Source organism: Myxine glutinosa, chromosome 1 (genome assembly GCF_964187855.1).
Source record: "Myxine glutinosa chromosome 1, kmMyxGlut1.1, whole genome shotgun sequence".
NCBI classification, from domain to species: Eukaryota; Metazoa; Chordata; class Myxini; order Myxiniformes; family Myxinidae; genus Myxine; species Myxine glutinosa.
Window position 1 is genome coordinate 31523824 of NC_136261.1, and position 22500 is coordinate 31546323.

Here is a 22500-nt window from a genome sequence, read left to right on the forward strand (position 1 = left end):
TTGTTGATGCCAGACACGAAATGTAAATATAGGTCCAGGAAAATGTCGACAAGTGTTCATGTTCGATTTTACCATTTGTAGAAAGATCATGAGTGTTCGGGGAATTTCTCGCTGCGTTACTGCGAGCCATCTCACAGTAATGAGCAGTTTATGGCACCGTCCTGGGATGTAGAACCGCTAAATGAATGTAGGAAGTGGGAGAGGAGTTCAGAGAGAGATAAAGGGGCTAAGAAGAGAGCAGGGAAGCAGCATTATGTGGCATGGGGAACAGGGGCTCAAAAATATTTATTTTGCATACTTGCTCAATATATGACCCTGAAGATTTCACAATTTCCCACATTACCTGACTCACTCCTCACCCCCCATCCTTTTCCTTTTACTTCCATCCAATCCCCTAGGTTGGTTCCTTCTTTATGATAAACCTTTGCCTTGTGTAATTGCTACACAGTTCTCGGAGACGAAGCAACGCGAGAACAAGTTGATGCTGGAGCAGCGTACTCGCTTCATGTCCAACGACAGTACACTAGCCAGCTTCTCGGAACCTGGCACCTGCTACGACGAGCTGATTCGCTATGCCACACACATATGCCGCAAGGCCCGACGGCGCTTCCTTGCACGTTTCCACACTTGGCGGGAAACCAGAAACAAGAAACAAGACCGGAAATTTAGTTGGGTGCGTCAGACGACAATGGAGTCACTGATGAGGAAAGCCTAGTGCTTCTGAGAGTGAACCACAGATTCAGAAACAACAACAACAACACAACGGAGGGAGAGGCGACAATGTAAGAACATCGGCACCACTCAAGATCAATACACCACCTGATCCATCATCACCACCATCACCACCACCACCACTACCATGTTCCGACGCAGAGGTCACTGTGTGGTGGTACTGATGAGGAGTGCGAAGATGGGGGTAAGCATGGGTGCTATGATGAGACCCCTACATCAGGCCTATTTCGTGGAACTAGCTCTACAGAGAGAAAAGATTCTTCAGATAGAGTTCACAGTGTTTATCACTCTGACTGCCACTTGGAGGGGCTGCCCAAACTGGAAAGCCAGGCCATTTCACCCACAGTGAAAACAACGGAGGAATCTAGCATGAATTACCCTGTGATCTTGGCACCAGAGCATGCATCAAGAGACCTGGATCCAAAGAAAAATGTCTCCCTTAATCCTTACACACAGCTTCAGCACTTTGTCAGTGCACACAGTAAGTGTAAAGCAAGCACGTCATACTTTAGCGATGAAGAAACATGGCCACATTGATGAGGAAAGTCCTAGTGTTGAGTCGTCCTTGAGTATGTCTTTAAGGTGCTTGCGGGTAATAAGGCCCATCGGAGAATAAGACCCAACGGGGAATGCTCCTATTAGTTCCCAACTCGGAAAATGGATGTTGCTAGCAGACGAAACATTCAGCATTAGTTGGTGGGTGGTTGAATAGAAAATTCCCATTTCCTGCTGTGAAGGAAGAACAGCACAGTAAACACTTTTACCCACCTTAAATGACCTCTGTTGTTTTCAGAATGGAAGGTGAGTCTGCCCATCATACTAAATTATGCAATTTGGTGTCTGTCTGTCTGACCGTGATACATTCGGCCGTTACTTATCCAATCTCAACCACACTTGACAGAAGGACTAAGAGTCATACAATGGAGGTTGTAGCGACTTCATTTCCAGAAGTATCTCTTTATTTTGCACATTAGCCAAAAAATTTTAAACAAAAACAAAAGTTAAATTACGACTGGGATTACGGACAGTAAAATTGCAGTTCAGTACTTCGTGTAACCCCCACGAGCATTCAGGAGAGCGCGTACACGTCGAGGCATGCTATTCACGAGATTTGCCAAGGTTTGGACAGGAATCGCTTGCCATGCAGTGACAATAGCCTGCTGGAATTCACGCACAGAGGTCGGCTGCTGGTGCAAGTGGTCTATTTGACGCGTTAATTCTGCCCACAAGTTCTCTATTGGATTCATATCCGGGGACATGGCAGGCCACTCCATGTGCTCTACACCACGGTCAGCAAGAAAGTGTTGGATCATGCGAGCACGATGAGGCCGTGCATTGTCATCTTGGAAGACAAAGTTTCCTCGAAAGGCTGCACGAGCAAATGGAAGCAATGTTTCTTCCAGAATGGCCCTGTACTTGAACTGGTTCAGGTTTCCATTCAGAACAACCAGGTCAGTTTTGCCCCCTGCATGAAAAGCAGCCCAACGGTCACCCCAATACCTCCAGCTTGGACTCTTGGCACTATACAATCTTTGTTGTAGGCTTCATGCACTTGTCTGCGCACTCGGACGCGGCCATCTTGACGATAGATCAGAAATCTAGACTCGTCACTGAAGATCACGTGATTCCAGTGTCCTGGCTGCCATTGACCGTGTTCTTTGGCCCACTGCAATCGGTGCTGGCGGTGTTGTCTGGTCAGGCGTGGCTTTCTCAGGGGATGCCTGGCACGATAGCCTGCTTGAACCAGTCTTTGGTTGACTAGCCTTCTGGATACAGGCACATTTGTCAGTTGCCGCCACTCAGCCCTAAGCCGATTAGCTGACTTGGTACAGCCATTGTGGACTAACCGGTGCAGCTGGCGATCATCCCTCCTTGTGGTTCTGCGGGGACGTCTTGGCCTCGGTATTGGAGTAGGGACACCCCTCTGAGCATTTCGTTTCAGGATCTTTGACACCTGACCTTGAGTGATGCCATACTGCCGAGCAATAGCACGCTGTTTTTAATGCCGTAATTTCGTAAAGCCACCACTCCATAACAAACAAAATTGTCGAGTTGACGGACCATCTCCAGAGGAAGCGGCAATAACTTTTGGAGACGTGCAGCAGTTGTTTTCCACTAATACAGAACGCAACAACCCTTGTATACCCGACTGTGAAGCCAATCATCAAATGCACCTGTCCGTACATTTTGCCACGCCACCTGTGATATAATCCTGTTGTTGACTTCTTGCTGCGACAGACAATCAGTGACATGGTTCTTTTAACAAATAAATCACCAAAGTGTAAAAGAAACTCACCAGATTGATATACCGAGTTAAGAAAGTAAACCCAAGTGAAGAAAAAAAAAATATTCCATATTAAATGCCAAGTCTGTAGATAGCTTATCATGGTGTTTTGTGGAGCACCCCTACAGTAAGTAATAAATAAATAAAAATAAAACACAAACACGCATGATTAACTTTTTGAACAGAACAGTCGCTACTGCTGTTTAACATTAAACTGCAAGGGAGGAAACCCGACGTTCTTGAGACATTATATGCTTATCGTGTCCCCCACAGACTAACGGACCTGAGCCGAGATCTACTGCAATCTAAATACCCCAGATATTAACAACTCTTCCTACCACTCCCATAGGCTCCCACAGGGAGCGGGTATACGAGTGCCTTCAAATATATATTGTTGAAAATGGTTTCACTCTCGCTTAAATATGAATTTTTGACGTTCTTAATAATATGTAATTACTTTGTGAAATTCATTGTTTTTCTGAATATGAGACAAGGCCAAATATGTGAATAGGCAATATCCTGCTAATTACGTCCACCTAACATAAAGAAGATGCGCAGGTGTACTTGTCTGAGTACATGAGGAATATTCTGTGCCAGCATCTGATAATGATCACTAGTTTGTGCACAGTGTGAGGATGAAGGGTGGGCCTAGTATTGCTTACTGTAGGATGAGGACTGCCAGTATTAGACATGCATCACATTATGTAGACATAGAGGACTTGTACCTGGTGATTTTGTCCAGACTGGCAAATGTTTGGTATGGGCCTTATTACCCCAAGCATGCTGATTTTAAGTCATATTTAGATAAATTGGTTTAATCACTAAATATGATAGTAGGATGGCACACTCTAAGCTGTCTAGTTTGGGTGTGAATCTCGACCCAGCTATAAACTATCATCTCGGTGTTTCACAGGCAGGGTTATTCATCAATGTGTGTGCCGTCCCTCGGATGGACGTTAAAATGGCCGTCACATCTGCCGGCATTAGTTGGTGGACATTAATGACACCACGGTGCCCTTCACGAAAAGTCGACAAGCTATCGCCGGCACCATGAAGAAATTCCAAATTCTGCCCTAAGCTACAGTGGGAATTTTGTAGGTTTATGGCACCGTTGCTGTTAGGTGGTTTATTGTGCATAAGTCATCCACGCCCTCGGCCAATAATGCTACTCGCAACTTTGCGCTGCATACGAACCAATAAGAATCATTAAATGTGAATTAGTGGAGACTATTAAATGTGTGTTTTTAAATTTTGTAAGTTGGAAGGCATAGTTTCACTTTTCTCCCCCAAATAAATATTTTTATGACGAGAAAGAACTTTGTTGTTGGTAGAGCTTTTTACCCAAGGGACCTTACTACCATCGCTACTTATTTTATTATTTTACCCCACACGTGCAAAGCATCTTAATTACCTTCGCAAAAGCGGAAGGTTATGTTTTGATCGCTGTGTATTTATTTGTATGTCTGTGTGTGTGTGTGTGTGTGTGTGTGTGTGTGTATGTTATTCGCATAACTCAAAAAGTATTCAACCGAATTGCATGAAATTTGGTGGGATGATTGGTTATTATACGGGACACATTTGATTAGATTTTGGGAGCAATCGGGTCAAAGGTCAAGGTCAAGGTCACGAAAAGGTCAAAATCGTATTTTTACCATAGCGCGGTCAATTTTTATCCAATTGGCATGCAACTAATGCCAAAATGTTCAGAATTCAATGCCCGATCTTGTGATATACGACATGACCCAGTGAAGACATTACCCTTGTTAGCGGTTGGGGGTCAAAGGTCAGGGGGGTCACGACCTTGCAAAATGTGCGTTTTTTGTCATAACTCGGTCAATTCTTATCCGATTTGCATGAAATCAGCACCAAACTGTTCACTGTTCTGTTCCCTACACTCCCATGCCAAGTACAGAACAGTAGCTGCGGCGAAGGTATGCGCTCTACCGAGTGCCCGTTCTAGTTTGAAGCTTGAATTGAGACTTTGCTTCAGACTTTACCCTTAAAAACTTGAAACTTCACTTGAGACTTGCCCTCAAAGACTTGAGACTTCACTTGAGACTTGCCCTCAACGACTTGAGACTTTCCCTCAAAGACTTGAGACTTCACTTGAGACTTGCCCTCAAAGACTTGACACTTCACTTGAGACTTGCCCTCAAAGACTTGCCACTTGATACTTGACTTGCCCTCAAAAACACTTCAGACTTTCCCTCAAAGACCTGACACTTCATTTGAAACTTGACATGAGACTTCACATGAGACTTGATGTGAGACTTGCCCTCAAAGATGTCAGACTTGAATTGACACTTGAATTGACACTTTAATTGACACTTGAATTGACACTTGAATTGACACTTGAATTGACACTTGAATTGAGACTTGAATTGAGAATTGACTTGGGACTTGAATTGACACTTGTATTGAGACTTGAATTGACACTTGAATTGACACTTGTATTGACACTTGAATTGAGACTTGAATTGACACTTGTATTGACACTTGTATTGACACGTATTGACACTTGAATTGACACTTGAATTGACACTTGAATTGACACTTGAATTGACACTTGAATAGAGACTTGAATTGACACTTGAATAGAGACTTGAATTGACACTTGAATTGACACTTGAATTGACACTTGAATTGACACTTGAATTGACACTTGAATTGACACTTGTATTGTCACTTGAATTGAGACTTGAATTGACACTTGAATTGACACTTGAAATCGACACTTGAATGGACACTTGAATTGAGACTTGAATCGACCCTTGAATCGACAATTGAATTGACAATTGAATTGACACTTGAATTGACACTTGAATTGACACTTGAATTGACACTTGAATCGAGACTTGAATGGACACTTGAATTGACACTTGAATTGACACTTGAATTGACACTTGAATTGACACTTGAATTGAGACTTGAATTGACACTTGAATCGACACTTGAATCGACACTTGGATCGAGACTTGAATCGACACTTGAATCGACACTTGAATCGAGACTTGAATGGACACTTGAATCGAGACTTGAATGGACCCTTGAATCGACACTTGAATTGACACTTGAATTGAGACTTGAATCGAGACTTGAATTGACACTTGAATCGAGACTTGAATGGACACTTGAATTGACACTTGAATTGACAGTTGAATTGACACTTGAATTGACACTTGGATTGACACTTGAATCGAGACTTGAATCGAGACTTGAATGGACACTTGAATGGACACTTGAATTGACACTTGAATTGACACGTATTGACACTTGAATTGACACTTGAATTGACACTTGAATTGACACTTGAATTGAGACTTGAATTGACACTTGAATTGAGACTTGAATGGACACTTGAATTGACACTTGAATCGACCCTTGAATCGAGACTTGAATGGACACTTGAATTGAGACTTGAATCGAGACTTGAATTGAGACTTGAATCGAGACTTGAATGGACACTTGAATGGACACTTGTATTGACACTTGTATTGACACTTGAATTGACACTTGAATTGACACTTGAATTGACACTTCAATTGACACTTGTATTGTCACTTGAATTGACACTTGAATTGACACTTGAATTGACACTTGAATTGACACTTGAATTGCCACTTGTATTGACAATTGAATTGACACTTGTATTGACACTTGAATTGACACTTGACTTGAGACTTGACTTGAGACTTGACTTGAGACTTGACTTGAGACTTGACTTGAGACTTCACTTGGGTCTTCACTTGAGACTTCACTTGAGACTTCACTTGAGACTTCACATGAGACTTGACTTGAGACTTGCCCTCAAAGATGTCAGACTTGAATTAAGACTTGAATTGAGACTTGAATTGAGACTTGAATTGAGACTTGAATTGACATGACTTGGGACTTGACTTGAGACTTGACTTGAGACTTGAATTGAGACTTGACTTCACTTGGGACTTCACTTGGGTCTTCACTTGAGACTTCACTTGAGACTTCACTTGAGACGTCACATGAGACTTGACTTGAGACTTGCCCTCAAAGATGTCAGACTTGAATTAAGACTTGAATTGAGACATGAATTGAGACATGAATTGAGACATGAATTGAGACTTGAATTGAGACTTGCCCTCAAAGACTTGTACCTTCACTTGAGACTTGGCTCAAGTGACTTGTTGACATCTCTGGTATGAAGACTGAAGAGCATGCTCCAAGAAAACCTTCTGTAGATCATTGCAGTCAGTGCACGTGGTATACGCTCAATGTGGGTTTCACCATGGTAGTTAAGTTTAGTTTGTTGGATACATTTACAACTATAACTATGTTGTTCACTCATTGCCCTCCGAATAAAATTTCCCAAAATCGCCCTCCTTATAGGCTCCTGCCGCAACTTTGGACCACGTGTGTCCTTCACGGTGGCTGGTGCCCAGGGCCAGTTGCTGCCTTGCAGGCTGGATGGATGTCCTCTATGTACCGATGCTTCTGTCCTAGCTCACGCTCAGTCTGGGAACGGCAGCAACTCGGAGAGCGATGACATGGGAGAAACTGAGACTAGAGCACCAAACTATGCCCGGCGGAGGAGCAGGAGAAAGAAAGGGTTTGGTGAGGCAATGTGCATGAGCCTGGAGGCCATGGGCACTTGCCTGCGCGTCATCGTGGATAGCAAGTACTTTGGGAGAGGCATCATGGTCGCCATCTTGATCAACACGCTCAGCATGGGTATCGAGTACCATGAGCAGGTTTGTCACCGTGTATCCTACATACATCTCCTTATACACCTCATGCATTCATTTTGCTGGAAAATTTTACCATACCGGTACTCATTGCATCCTCTAAATTAATCGTTAACATGAAATATATATAAGGACCACCTTTTCATGCTGAAGTACAATGTGAATGAAAAGGTGTCGTGGTATTTCACTTCCCAATTCATTAGGTAACTACAATCAATCTGTTGGGGATGTGCGAATATGCATATCACGAGATGACGAAATCTCGCGAGATTGTGAATTAACCATTGTTTCGTCGTTATTTAATTTCTTACATTGTGTGTGTGTGTGTGTGTGTATATATATATATATATATATATATATATATATATATATATACTGTATATATGCATAACGAAGAAGATAATGAATTTAGGATCATTTATAAACACAATTCGGATCATCACAATCACCTGACGGTGGCAATCCCATAGAATTTCCATGGGACATATCTCGCGGGATTGTCAATGTTGATCTGAATGTAGTTTAGATAATTGTTCTCATGATATGAATAAATAATGTTGAACCTTTTGAGTACGGGATTTTTTTTGATAAAAATACCCCTGGTACGGGATTAATTTGGCATTACGGGAATGCAACCACGTACTAACGATCTATTTGTAGGTATAGTCAATGACGTGTAGTAACGTCATCCGTACACAAACCTTTTCGCGGGTTGCGGCACTGGACGTCATCCGTACTCGAAGGGTTAACGATGTTAGAATGCCTTCTTGTCTTGAATAAGGGAGGGAGGATGACAGGGTTGGGTGTGAGTGACAGAGAGTTGGGAGAAGGGGTTGAGACTTTGTGCAGGAGGTTGCAGACTTGGGGTGGGGAGAGGGTCTCTAGACTTGGAGCGGGGAGGGGATTGAAACCTTGGAGTTGGGGGAAAGGGGATTTGAGGACTTGGAGTTTGGAGGAGGAGCTTTGGGGTTGGAGGGTTTGAGGACTCGTGGCTGTGGGAGCTGAGGACTTGCGGTTGTGCAGAGGGAGTTAAGGATTTGGGGTGAGGGGAGGGTGGAGTTAAGGACTTGGGGTTAGGGGTGGGGAGAGTTGAGGACTTGGGGTTGGGGAGGGGGAGTTGAGGACTTGGATGAGGGTGAGGTTGAGCACTTGGGCTTGGGGGAGGGGGGAGTTGAGGATTTGAGGACTTGGGGTTGGGGGAGGGGGGAGTTGAGAACTTGTGGTTAGGGTAGGAGGCATTTGAGGACTTTAGGTTATGGGAGGGGGGAGTTGAGGACTTTCAGTTGTGGGAGGGGTGAGTTGAGGACTTGGGGTTGGGGGAGGCGGTAGTGGAGGACTTGTGGTTAGGGTAGGGGGAGTTGAGGACTTCAGGTTATGGGAGGGGGGTTTTGAGGACTTGTGATAAGAGTAGCGGGAATTGAGGACTTGTGCTAAGGGTAGGGTGGAGTTGAAGACTTTAGGTTATGGGAGGGGGGAGTTGAGGACTTGGGGTTGGGGGAGGGGGGAGTTGAGGACTTGGGATTGGGGGAGGGGGGAGTTGAGGACTTGGGATTGGGGGAGGGGGGAGTTGAGGACTTGTGGTTATGGGAGGGGGGTTTTGAGGACTTGTGATAAGAGTAGTGGGAATTGAGGACTTGTGCTAAGGGTAGGGTGGAGTTGAGGACTTTAGGTTATGGGAGGGGGGAGTTGAGGACTTGGGGTTGGGGGAGGGGGGAGTTGAGGACTTGGGATTGGGGGAGGGGGGAGTTGAGGACTTGTGGTTAGGGTAGGGGGAGTTGAGGACTTTAGGTTATGGGAGGGTGGAGTTGAGGACTTGGGGTTGGGGGAGGGGGGAGTTGATGACTTGGGGTGAGGGGAGGGGGGAGCTGAGGACTTGTGCTAAGGGTAGGGTGGAGTTGAGGACTTGTGGTTAGGGTAGGGAGAGTTGAGGACTTGGGGTTAGAGGAGGGCGGAGCTGAGGACTTTAGGTTACGGGAGGGGGGAGTTGAGAACTTGGGGCTTGGGGAGGATGGAGCTGAGGACTTGGGGTTTGGGGAGGATGGAGCTGAGGACTTGGGATTTGGGGAGGATGGAGCTGAGGACTTGGGGTGGTGTTTGTGTGGAAGGGGTGGGGGGGGGGGGGGGAAGGGTCATCAAGTAATTATTATTTGCATAATATTGTTGAAGCTAGATTTTATACTATCTGGAATTTCCACGTGTACCTGCTAGTTGAATGTAATGATCGATTAAAAAGCGATACGTCCAGGAAATTGTAAATTCCAAAAAATTCTGCTGTTGTCTCAATCATTATTTTGTTCTGATAGGGTTAACGCCCGACATGTCAGCTTCCCTTTGCTTCCCACAGGAGATCGCATGCCTCGATCAACTTTCTGTTGATTTCACCCATCTGTCTACCTGTCCGCCGATGCATATCGACACTAGTCTTTACTAGCAAGACAATATACTGTAGATTGTTCCTTAAATCAATTTAGCCATTTTTGGCTAACAAAAAACAATCGGGAGATATTCTCCAGAAATGATAAAATATCTCGCTTCAGGTTTGCCCAAAAAAGTCTTTCAATCCTGACAAATCTCTTTCTCCAAAAGGACCGTCTGGCAATTTTTTTTAGCAATCCTCTTGAAGAAGTTCACTCACTCAAACTCCTGGGTCTCATTATGAGCCATGATCTTTCTTGGGCAAACCACATTTCAAAGTTGGCCTCCAAAGCCAGCCGCCGACTGGGCCTCCTCCATCATGCAAAGTCTGTCCTTGGTACACCTGATCTCATATCCACCGACAAGGCCTCATTCACAACTTGATGGAATACTGCGCTCCACCCTCTGCCTCAGACCTTGCTCAGCTTGACACCATGGAAACCAAGGCCTTCAAGATATTTGAATTCTCTCATGCTGAGGCAGAGTCCATGGGCCTATCACTTCACCATCACAGAAGGTTGGTGGTCTCCATGTCTTCTACTGCCTCCTTTCTGGTCTTGCACCTTGCACTCTCTTCATGCTTTGTCCGCCCCCGCCTCCTTCCAACCCCCAGGTATCCACAGGGCACATGCGGTCCACCATCAATCCCCTTCTGATGAAAGTACTTAAATCCAGGATCACTGCTCACCTCCTCTCTTTCATTCCTCTTTTTATCCGACTGTGGAACCAACTTCCACATTGTCTTCAATCTCTGCCTTTTCTCCAAGACTTCATGACAAGTGTTCACTACCTTCTCAGATCAGCCCCCATCCCAAACCATCATTTTTTTTCTACTCTCGCTAAGTCCTCCGCCATCCCAATTTTTTCTTCCAGTTTTTCTTTCCTGAGATGTTTCTTCTGTATCCATCTTGTCCACCTCTTGTGTCTTCCCCTACCCCTCATTCCTACCCACATCCCTTGTTTGTCCATTTTAACTCTCGGCCCTGCTGCTGATGTTTCCCCATCTCTTTCTGCTGTTCCTTTTGTTCTTTTGCATTCTGATCCGTTCTGTATTCCATCTCTTCCACAAGCCTTGACTTTGGATACAAAAATAATAATTTTTCTGCTTTTAGCTTTTGTTTTCCTTTAAATAATCAGGACCATGTTGCCGACTGAGTGACTGATAATAGTGGTCGGGAAACTGTAGCTTCGGATTGTATATGTGTCTTTACACGAGGGGTGAAGCAGTGATAATTAGTTAGGGATTAAAGTTAGTTTTTCCAAGTGTGTGATTTCCCTCTGTCGTTATCCCTTTACGTTTTGCTGACAAGGCCGGCCATGAAAACTCCATTAATCCACAACAACTATCCACTGCAAGCCAGGCAGGTTTCCGGACACTAAGCCCTGCCCAATAGACCTAATAAGGAAAAAGGCCATGCCCCCAGAGTGGTACGATGGGCGTGGAAGAAAGAGCCGGCAGGCCACGCCCCTGAATGTCGTGATTGGCCGAGAGGACCATGGGGTGATTTGAAAAGGGCTTTGCCATTGGTCGGTGTGACGTGATAGAGAAGCTTCTCGAATAAAAGAGAAAGAGGGCGTCTCTCCCTTGGTTCTTGCTCGAACAAGAAGCAGCGCCATCTTGGCTGTGTTTGGTCGATCTTGAGCTGGATGGAGTTGCGGGTGCTTTTGTGGCACCACGAGGAGCAATAAAGGCTGTGGTTTGTGGGGCTCTTGGCGCTTCGGACAGAGTGGAGAGTGAGCGAGGGCCATTTGCACAACTTGCCTCACGACCCTTGGCGCCTTCGGTGCCATCTGTGTGCTTCCTGAGCCTTGTCACCACCACTGTCCTCAAAAAGGGCCACTTGAGACCAAAGCTGACTGCCGGACGGCCAAAAAGGGATTTAATTTAATTTAATTATCTTTCCCCTTGTCTCTTGTTTTTGAGTTTGTGTGTGGAGGTACCTCAGTTAGAATTTTAGTTTTACCTCAGCCTTCATTTTCATTCTTTGATTTCAACAGTTCTTGGGTTTCCCTTGTCATGTTTACTTGTTTGTAGTTTCGGAATAAACCTGTGTGTTCCGTTCAGATAAACACTTCGCCTCCCTTCATTCCGCGCGCGACAAAAGTACCGCCATTTTTCGGGGTGCCGCCTCAGGAGTTAAACTGTCTCGGTTATCCGTCATCCAGCAGTCTTACCCACTGGTGACAGGACGATATATATTGTCGCGTGATTCCCCTCGGTGAAGACCGGGAAATCACGGGTTGCAAATCGAGCGTTAACGAAGGCGTTCAATTTTATCGTGCATTTCACTATACAAGCGCAGTATGAAGAAAGAAGAAGAAGAAGCTGGAAGCTTTTACCTGACGCGATCCGCCGAGCAGTCTTCAATCCTGCAAAAAGTAACTCAAACGAAAACCGAATTTACAATGTACAAAAATAAGAGGTTTATTTAATGGAACCCGAGAACAATGAAAACGCGATGCTCAAATAAATGTCCTAAATTGGGATCCCTCACACCAGACTTAAACACAGACGAAGGGATAAAATAACGTGGAAGGGAATGGTGTGTGATTTTATTTAGCGCACTTAGTTCAAATGGGCTGAAGTATCCTGTCAGGAACAGTGTCTGCCCCAAACTCGCCGTCTGGACGCGGCTCCGTGCTTGGCGGGAAGAAGGCCACCCGGTTGTTGGCGCAAACCTCTCGTTCCGCGCTGCTAGGCCAGTGTACACTGCAGCTTCAAGCCTCGCTTGTACGCTCATCTCTCGCACGTGAATGCAGGGGAGGAGAATCGTCAGCGCTCCACTGTCCCTCGACCGTCCGTCGTCGTCCAGCAAGCAAGAGTCCAGGGTCAATGAGAATGACGAGGTCTGGGCGCGAAGAGATCCAAAAACGAGAGGGGCAAAATGCCGGCCAGCCGTGGTCTTTTATCGCCCGTGGTCTGATGTCATCGGTCCTTCCTTCCAATCAGTCTGTCGCCTCTCGACCTCTCGAATGTTGTTCCCACGTCAGTCCTTCACCATTGGCCGATCGCTTCGCGCTCTCCTCCTTACGCCATCGTTCGGTGGCCAATCAGTCCGTCGCTTCCTTCTACCAATTATTAGGTCGCTTCTTGCTCCGTCCCTGGCCAATTACAAATCCTTCCTTACTCTGGCCTTTGGTTGGTCAACTCCCGCCCAATAGTGAGTCCTTCTGGGCATGGCTCTCGGCCTGCCTGAGCAATGTTTTATTGCCATTTTGGCGCAATGTGGGTGCTTCCTGCCTGCACTTCCGGTGAGTTTTATTGTAGGGGGGAATTTAATTAGTGTGTGTGGTGCTTTTGGGCCTGCCTAGTGTCTATGCGCGTTGCCATACGGGACGGAGGATAAATCACAAGGTCTCACATTCAGGGGAATTAACATAATCCCTATGATAAATTAGCACAAGGCCATCGTCGTATGATCACAAATATACGAGCTTAATCCGACATCCGGGCTAAACAGGTCCTCTACTTATGTACGTACATCGAAATGGTCCTTCCTACCCCCGATCATCGGAGCATCTACCTATACAGATCTACCTGAATCTATATATCACTCTACCCCAATATTTATCACAATATCTATCTATATATATATATATATATATATATATATATATATATATATATATATATATATATATATATATATATATATATATATATATATATATATATATATATATATATATATATATATATAAAATCATCGTGATATTAATTGACATTGCTAGTTGTCTGCAAATTAATATGTAAAATGCATTTTGCTCCCTTTCTTCCACTACCACGAATACTGTATGCATTACTCTTCCCCTACCCTTTCTCCTCTATCTCTACCGTCCGTGTCTCCTTCACCACTTCCCTGTAAAACGTTTTCACTTCTAACCCTTTTCTCCCACCTTTTCTAATTATATGATGACCAAGCTCTTCCACTTATGTTATAATGGAATACTCATAGTCCCGTTACTCACTGGTAAAAGAAAAAGCAACTTGGAGCTGATGAGACAGTTCCAAACTGTCATTGGAACTGAGTTTGAGTAGGTGAGTAGGTGCTTACCTGTGTGTATTTTGAGTTTGGTGAAGCGGCCAGATATGTGTATTGTTCCATCAACCACTGCACGCTGTCGGTGATCTGATCATTGGTTCTCTACCAGGGTTTATTTTCTGGGACATCAAAGGAATATGTAATCTGAGATGTTAAGAACCTAAAGGAGCTGCCTCAGCGATTTCCATCACATCGATCAGGGACCACGTAGATCGCTAACCCCACACCTCTTTCCCACAGCCTGATGAACTGACGAGTGCTCTTGAGATCAGCAATGTGGTTTTCACCAGCATGTTTGCCCTGGAGATGTTGATAAAGCTTCTGGCTTACGGAATCCTGGACTACATCAAGAACCCTTACAGCATCTTCGATGGGATTATCGTTATCATCAGGTGTTGGTTGCCCACTTTTCTTTCTGTTGAAGTTGGCCTTTGCCTGCCAAAATAGAGATGCCATTTTTAAAACCCACTTAATCTGAAAAGCTATCCTCATTTTGTGTTTTCTTGTTTCCTCAGTGAAGTGCTAACACTGGCTTCAGTTGTAGGCTGAGGCCTAGTTAAACCTAGATTTCCCAGGTCATCCTCATTTTTCTTACTTCAACCTTAGTCATTACTTCTGTTGCAGCGTGTGGGAGATTGTGGGGCAGGAAGGAGGTGGACTGTCCGTGTTGCGTACATTTCGCTTGCTTCGCGTACTCAAACTTGTGCGCTTCCTGCCGGCACTGCGGCGCCAACTGCTCGTACTCATGCGAACCATGGACAATGTTGCCACGTTCTGCATGCTCCTCATGCTCTTCATTTTCATCTTCAGGTGAGTCATCGCTGACCGTGATCACATCTTATTATAATAGAGCAAACGTATATGGTTATGTCGGTTTGTATGTATGTTTATATTTATATGCGACCAAAACGTCTTCTTCTTCAAAAAAAATTAACACCCTCTTAATTATGTTTAGACTGTTTTGTGGTCTTTAGTTAAAGGTCCCCTCAGACCTTTAACAACCCTTTAAGTTCCCCAAGACCCTTAAGACCACCAACACCCCTGAAGACCCAAAACACCCCCAAAGACCCAAAATACCCTTAAAGGCCCAGAGGAACCAAAAGACCCAATGCCCCTGAGGACGCCAAAGACCCTGAAGACCCAAAAGACCCCAAAGACCCAAAAGACCCTGAAGACTCAAAAGACACTGAAATGGTCAAAAATGCTTATCCCTCTGAAACGACATGTGGTGAGGCGTGCGGGTCACGCTAGTTTCCTTAATTGAAGCAATATTTTTGAAAACTGGTGTCCAACTTCTTAATTTGCATGTTTTCAATGCTCCATGACTCAATATTTTTACAGAAACGATTTGCACATAACATACCACCTCGGTGATCTTTTCAAATTACCATCATATTGTTGTTGGGAAAACTGTTTTGAAATCATGTTGAATATTGCATGGCTTGGTTGTCATGGCAAGGTTAATGCCATCTTCATCCTGAAATAATAAGCATAGAAAGCGATTATCGTTTCGGAGGCACTTTCGGTGCATTTTGATTAATTCCGTGGATGTAAAAACAGTTTTCCGACCGCCAAATAAATGGAAAACAAAAGTGCTGTTTCTGCTTTAGAATTGCGTTTGCAAGAGCTCAACAATGCTGTTCCAATTAGCACTTTCTGAAAACCTGGCATTGAATATTTTTAAACAGAGACAGATCAGACTGGTTTGACGGAACCGGTCCTCCTTGACATTGCTGAATGGAAACGCCGTACACTTACTTCACATAGTGATTCACCTCTTCACATAGTCACCTCTGAGCTATGTAGCCTGGGGTTGACCCATCTAGAAACTGTCATCCCAGTGTTTTGCATGCAGCGTGATGGATGGACGACGTTGAAACTGGTTGACCCATCTGCTAGGAAGTCATTATCTTACTATAATTCACCAAATATCCGTCTGTCCATTCAAAGGTACCGCAAAAACGGTTCAACCGATCGCAACGATATTTTGGGTGGGTATTCCTGGGACCCCTGGGAGTAAAATAGGCCATAATTGTTTTTCCAAGTTTTCCAATTTTCCAATTTTCCAGTTTTTCCAAACACGATGGAATAATATTTACCGATATGAACAGTGATGTGGCTTTTGTTGAAATTCTACAAATACTGTTTATTCTACATACCAGGAGAGAGTAGATCGACTCCTGACGAACTCTTCCTATATAAACGTGCGGCTCTGAAGTAACATGGCAGCGTGTGCAAAGCGACTGAGAAACAGGTGTAGCGGCCGCTTCCGTGTTACAGATTCGGCGCGCACTCCTCACACATAAACGTGCGACTGAGAAACAGGTGTAGCGGCCACCTCCGTTTTGCAGAATTCAATCTTTTTTCAAAATTGGCGCCATGTACTGTTTAGATTTTGATGATTTGCGTGTGAAACGATTCAACAGATGTTTATATGAATCGTTTAAAATAAAAAAATTCTTCAATTTCTGTTATTTTGCCTTTTTATTTGGGCTTCCCAATTGAAGCCCCGCCCATAGGGCGGGTACCGTTGCTAGTAACAGTTAATCCCATGAGTGAAAGTACCTGATCACAAGGTCTTGGTAGAACCCTGCTTATTAGTATCATGGTGAAATCAAAGTACCGGCAGCCGGCATTGGTTGGTGGGCGTTAAAGATCCCATGGAATCCTTTGCAAAGAATAGGCGACCTATCACTGGTAGGTACCCTGACCAAATTACAAATTCCTGCTCTAACATACGAAAAGGGGTTGTTGTTGCATAGCGACGAATAGGTCTCTTGAATAATCCCACGGCACGGAGACAGCTGATTTATCTCCCAGGAGCGACCCAGAGATCCTCCACCTCTAGGATGGTGTATCCACACCTTCACAAAGTCAGGGCCACGACAGAATTAGAGAGAGAGAAAGAGAAGAGGGAAAGGGCTGGTCGACGGCGACCGATCGGCACTCTGACCGTGAACGCGCTGCCCTGACGTATTTGGGCAGCAGGGAAGAATGGGGAAGATTTGGCTCCCGGCTTGCATTGGGGGGTACAACCACCGCCAAGAGGCGTCCCTGTTAGTTGTACAAAAAGAAGTTGGGGGCACAGATGAGCAACCAGAAAATGATGCTAAAGTTACAGTACAGCATAGTTATTCTCATGCCCTTGATTTTAATTTTTATTACTTTGGAATAGGACCAATATTTGTTTTTAATTACGCTTGGATAAATCAATTTTAGGCCTTTAATACTTTGCCTCTGAGTATTGTTTAAGAACTCTAAATCCACCTGTAGGGTTCAATTGCTCTGCATTTTATGGCTTCAGAGGGAAGACGTTGGGAGATGTTTGTCCTTCGGCTGCCATGTCGGTCTTCGTAGGGTGAATTTGGCACACACTTAGTTCATTTTGAATCCGCCTGTTGTGGCAGCTACCAACAGAGATTCGTCTCACATCACAACTTCTCACATCACATCTCCTGGCGCTAGACGTACTGGAAAATGGCAAATTTTAACGACCGATAATTCTGGCATTGTGTTGCTATCGATGGGGACGTACGGTTCTTGGTCTAAGAGAAACACTGATTATGCTCCAGCAAAAAAAACAAATTCCCAATATTTCATTTCCGTAAACATGAAGCATCTTTTCATGGTTTCACTTCTTTTTTTTTGTTTTTTCATGGTTTCAGAAAAACTGAAACAATTTTTTTTTTTTTCAACGTCACCTCCAGGAACGAGATCTACCAATGTTCTTCTACCAAGAACGAATTATACCAATTATATAACTCACGATCTTTAAAAGTGCCAATGTTCACCGTATCGTACCATAGCAAAAGATTCAAATCTCAGAAGAGTAAGTTGTGTGATCACCAAGTTATTGGATGCATATTTTGAAGAACTTTCCTCAATTTATTTATTGTAACGATTGTGTTTGTGTTCATGTTGTAGCATCCTGGGTATGCATTTGTTTGGCTGCAAGTTCAGTTTGAGGTTGGAAAACGGTGAGACGCTGTCTGACCGCAAAAACTTCGACTCGTTGCTCTGGGCAATTGTCACAGTGTTCCAGGTGAGCCAGGTGAAAAAATTTGAGGTTTAAAAATTATTATTATTAAATAAAAAAATTTATTATAAATTTAAAAAAAAATTATAAATTCTTATTTTAAAAAAGCCAAGTTAAAAATTTCAAAGCTCGAGTTTCAAAAGGTTAAATTTCAGTTTCCACAAAGGGAACTAAAACCGTTAGGGTCTCAAGTAGCATCTATAATTAAATATTTTTCATCATTATTGGCCCTGGTGTTGGGCTAGCGGCTCGGGTGCCGGCTTAGGATCCTAGGATCCTGGGTTCGAATCCCGGTCAATCGCTGAATTAACGCCAGGGGGGTTGACTCAGCCTGTCATCCTTCCGAGGTCGGCAAATTGAGTACCAGTTCACAGGTAATTCCCTGCTTGTCGTTAAAGGCGGCAAAAAGGGTTAGCGTCAGGAAGGGCATCCGGCCGTAAAACATTGCTTCAAAAAAGGGACCGAAAAACAACAACAACCACAGTTCCCGAAAAAGGCCAACCCCCGCTTGCGGGGAAAAATGGCCTCTAAAGGTGTTTTTTTATTTTTATTTTTTATTAACCTGGTGTTGAGCCTGGTGTTGGCTTAGCGGGTAGGTTGCCGGCTTGGGATCCTCGGATCCTGGGTTCGAATCCCGGTCGATCGCTGAATTAACACCAGGGGGGTTGACTCAGCCTGTCATCCTTCCGAGGTCGGCAAATTGAGTACCAGCTTGCTGGGTGAATGATCCCGGTGTGTACCCCGGTTTAGAATAGGTACACCGTATCGCTGCGCATCGTAAGAGGCGACTCAGGGTTGGCGCCAGGAAGGGCATCCGGCCATAAAAACATTGCCTCAAACAGGGAACCATGATTGTCATGGGGCCCGCAAGCCTAACCCCCGCTCTAGCGCGGAAAAATGGCCTTAAAACGATCATTCATTCATTCATTCATTAACATTTAGTTCCATGGGTGAAAGTACCTGTTTAGCAGGTCTTGATAGAACCCCATTTATTAGCATCATAACAACACTGAAAGTTTCAATCCAATGTCTTTGGGTTAAATCTATCTTCAGCATAAATAAAAATAGTGTCTGTCCCTTTGTCTGTCTGTCTTTTTACGTTTTCTGGTCTACTGTCTCACCATTTCACGCATTGTCGCCAAACATATTTGGCATTATTTAGCATGCCTTACGATTCTGCGCATGACATCTAAATTTACTGTTGTTGTAGTTTTTGTCTCGAGTTAATCCAATGGATAGTTAAGGCAAGACAATAACTTGAAATTTCTCAGCATACACAATGGAAGACCAAGTCAGCAGCTGACAAATGAAATGAGGGCAGGCCTAAACATTAACATCTCGTCCGGCACTGAACAGAAGGCTGACTGCAGCAGGTCTCCATGGCAGAGTTGCAGCAAAGAAACCACCACTGAGACCACAGAATAAGGTGAACCATTTGAAAGTTGCAAGGCAACACCAAGATTGAGCGACTGAAAAATGGAATCGCGTACTTTGGTCTGATGAATCGACATTTGAATTTTTTGGAGCTAAAACATCCTAGCTTACAGTTTACAGGTTGTATGTCAGCTTTTGGTGTCGGACAACCTGTTGAAATCGAGGGACGCGAGCAAAAGCGAAGTACAAGCAGATACTGCAGCACCATGCAGTTCCTAGTGGAAATCGTTTAATCAGAAGAGGATTCATTTTCCAACAAGACAATGATCCAAAACACACTTCCAATATAGTAAAACAGTATTTGGAGAACGAGGTTTCAGCTGGTGTGCGCTAAGTGTTAGAATGGCCACCCCCAGAGTCTGGACATGAATCCCATTGAGGCCATATGGGATTACCTGGAAACGGAGAAGAACTAGAATGGCACTCCGTATAAAGCATACCTCCACCAGGCTGAACAGTTTACGTTTTGCATCCCACCGATAGCTCGGATCTGGATTGAGGCCTGACCCAAATGCTAATCGGCTTGTTCTTGTCACCTACGCAAATCATACACCAAATTTTGCCGTAAATCATCCACAGCTTTTTGAAATATCATCCCACATATCGTTTTTGGCCCTATCACTCAACGGTGAAGAATCACTTAGAATTTAATAATTCTCGTATACGGATCTGGATTTGGATAGTCACCAAAATCGAATCTATTCTTGCTTGTCACACACACCCAACCTGTCCATCAAGTTTCATCCGAATCTGTCCACAACTGTTTGAGATATCCTGTATCCTTTTTGAGAGAGACAATGGATGTGTGAAAAGGATGAATTGATTTGATTTTGTTGTAGATCCGGACACAAGAGCTTTTTAATTTTTACCTTGTGGACGGATTCGTACGAAATTTGGCAGAGATGTAGCGTATGTGACAAGGACGAAATGATTAGATTTTCGTGAAGATCCGGATTCGGATCCGGCTACTAGAATTTTAAAAGTGATTCTTCACCATTGGGAGATAGGGCCAAAAACTATACATTGCAGCATATCTCAAAGAGTTGTGGACGGATTTGGACAAAACATGGTGGTGAGGTTGTGTGTGTGACCAGGACGAATCGATTCGATTTTGGTGAAGATCTGAATATGGATTCGAATACGATAATTATTTAATTTTTAAGTGATTCTTCGCCATTGAGAGGTCGGGCTAAAACCGACATATAGAAGGATATCTTAAAATGTTATGGACGGATTTGGACGAAACTTGTTGGACAGGTTGTGTGTGTGTGACCAGGACGAATCGATTCGATTTTGGTGAAGATCTGAATATGGATTCGAATACGATAATTATTTAATTTTTAAGTGATTCTTCGCCATTGAGAGGTCGGGCTAAAACCGACATATAGAAGGGTATCTTAAAATGTTATGGACGGATTTGGACGAAACTTGTTGGACAGGTTGTGTGTGTGTGACCAGGACGAATCGATTCGATTTTGGTGAAGATCTGAATATGGATTTGGAAATGAGAATTATTTAATTTTTAAGTGATTCTTCACCATTGAGAGATGGGGGCGAAAAGCGACATATAACATGATATCTTAAAAAGTTATGGATGAGTTATGACTAAACCTGGTGGACGAGTTGGTGAGGTGACAAAAACAATCCGATTAGATTTTGGTTCTGATCCGGATCCAGATCTGACCAATCAGTGGGATACAAAACGTAAACTGTTCACCTGGCGGAGATATACCATTTACCTAGTGCCGTTCAAACACATAACGGCACAAATTAAAATACCTGCAACAGACAGAGAAACAATGCGTTCGTCTTTTTCAAAATGAACATCTGTTGTGGGACATGCGGAATGTAATAACACAAACAGAACATTTGGAGTTTTAAAACGAATGTTTTTTTCTTGAGAGAAACCAAACATGACCTCTTTCTACTTATCACGATCAACGTGGATCGTTTTTGTGATGTTGTCGGGTTTGTAAATCATGGAGAGAGAGACAGAGAGACATCATGTAATTTAATAACATTTGAGTCATTGCAAAACACCAGGGGAAAAATAATAACAGTAATCCTTGCATACCAAATACTGTCAAATACCGGGGCTATCCACATGCAGATGGGGTATATTTCTGGACGATCATCAAAGGTGTATGATCTGGGTATGTAATGCACACCAGGTAGTTAACAATGTCTGGACGATCATCAAAGGTGTTTGTACACAAGGTAGTTAACAATGTTCGCAGAGCAAACACAAGCACATTTCACATTTGTTACCTCCGCCACCGAAGATGCCCGAGGCTTATGTTTTCACACACCTATGTGTTTGTCTGTTTGCCTGTCAGTCTGTCCGCGTCTGGGAGCAAACCAAGTAGATTTTGGTTCATGTGTGCATCAATGTGTGTGTGTGTACACAAGGTAGTTACATGTGTGTGTGTGTAATGGTGCGTGTACATGTGTGTGTGTCTGCAATGGTGTGTGTGTGTGTGTGTGTGTGTGTGTGTGTGTGTGTGTGTGTGTGTGTGTGTCTGTGATGGTGTGTGTGCATATATATATATGTGTGTGTGTGTCTGTGATGGTGTGTGTGTGTGTGTGTGTGTGATGGTGTGTGTGTGCGTGCACGTATGTGTGTGTGTGTGTCCGTGATGGTGTGTGTGCGTGTATGTGTGTGCACATATGTGTGTACGTGTGTGTGTGTGTGTGTGTGTGTGTGTGTGTGTGTGTGTGTGTGCGCGCGCGTGTGTGTGTGTGTGCACATATGTGTGCATGTGTATGTGTGTGTGTGTGTGTCCGTGATGGTGTGTGCGCGTGTATGTGTGTGCACATATGTGCGTGCGTGCGTGTGTG

The 22500-nt window shown here is 44.0% G+C and overlaps 1 protein-coding gene across 1 annotated transcript in view; it reads left to right on the forward strand.

Moving 5' to 3' along the window:
• Window positions 1-22500, forward strand: part of LOC137419146 (voltage-dependent T-type calcium channel subunit alpha-1G) — a 640444-nt gene that overhangs the window by 337390 nt on the left and 280554 nt on the right. The window contains 7 exon segments of the mRNA XM_078768309.1: window positions 399-429; window positions 432-653; window positions 740-1213; window positions 7379-7740; window positions 14433-14584; window positions 14817-15002; window positions 18117-18234. Coding sequence (XP_078624435.1) covers window positions 399-429; window positions 432-653; window positions 740-1213; window positions 7379-7740; window positions 14433-14584; window positions 14817-15002; window positions 18117-18234 — 1545 coding nt within the window.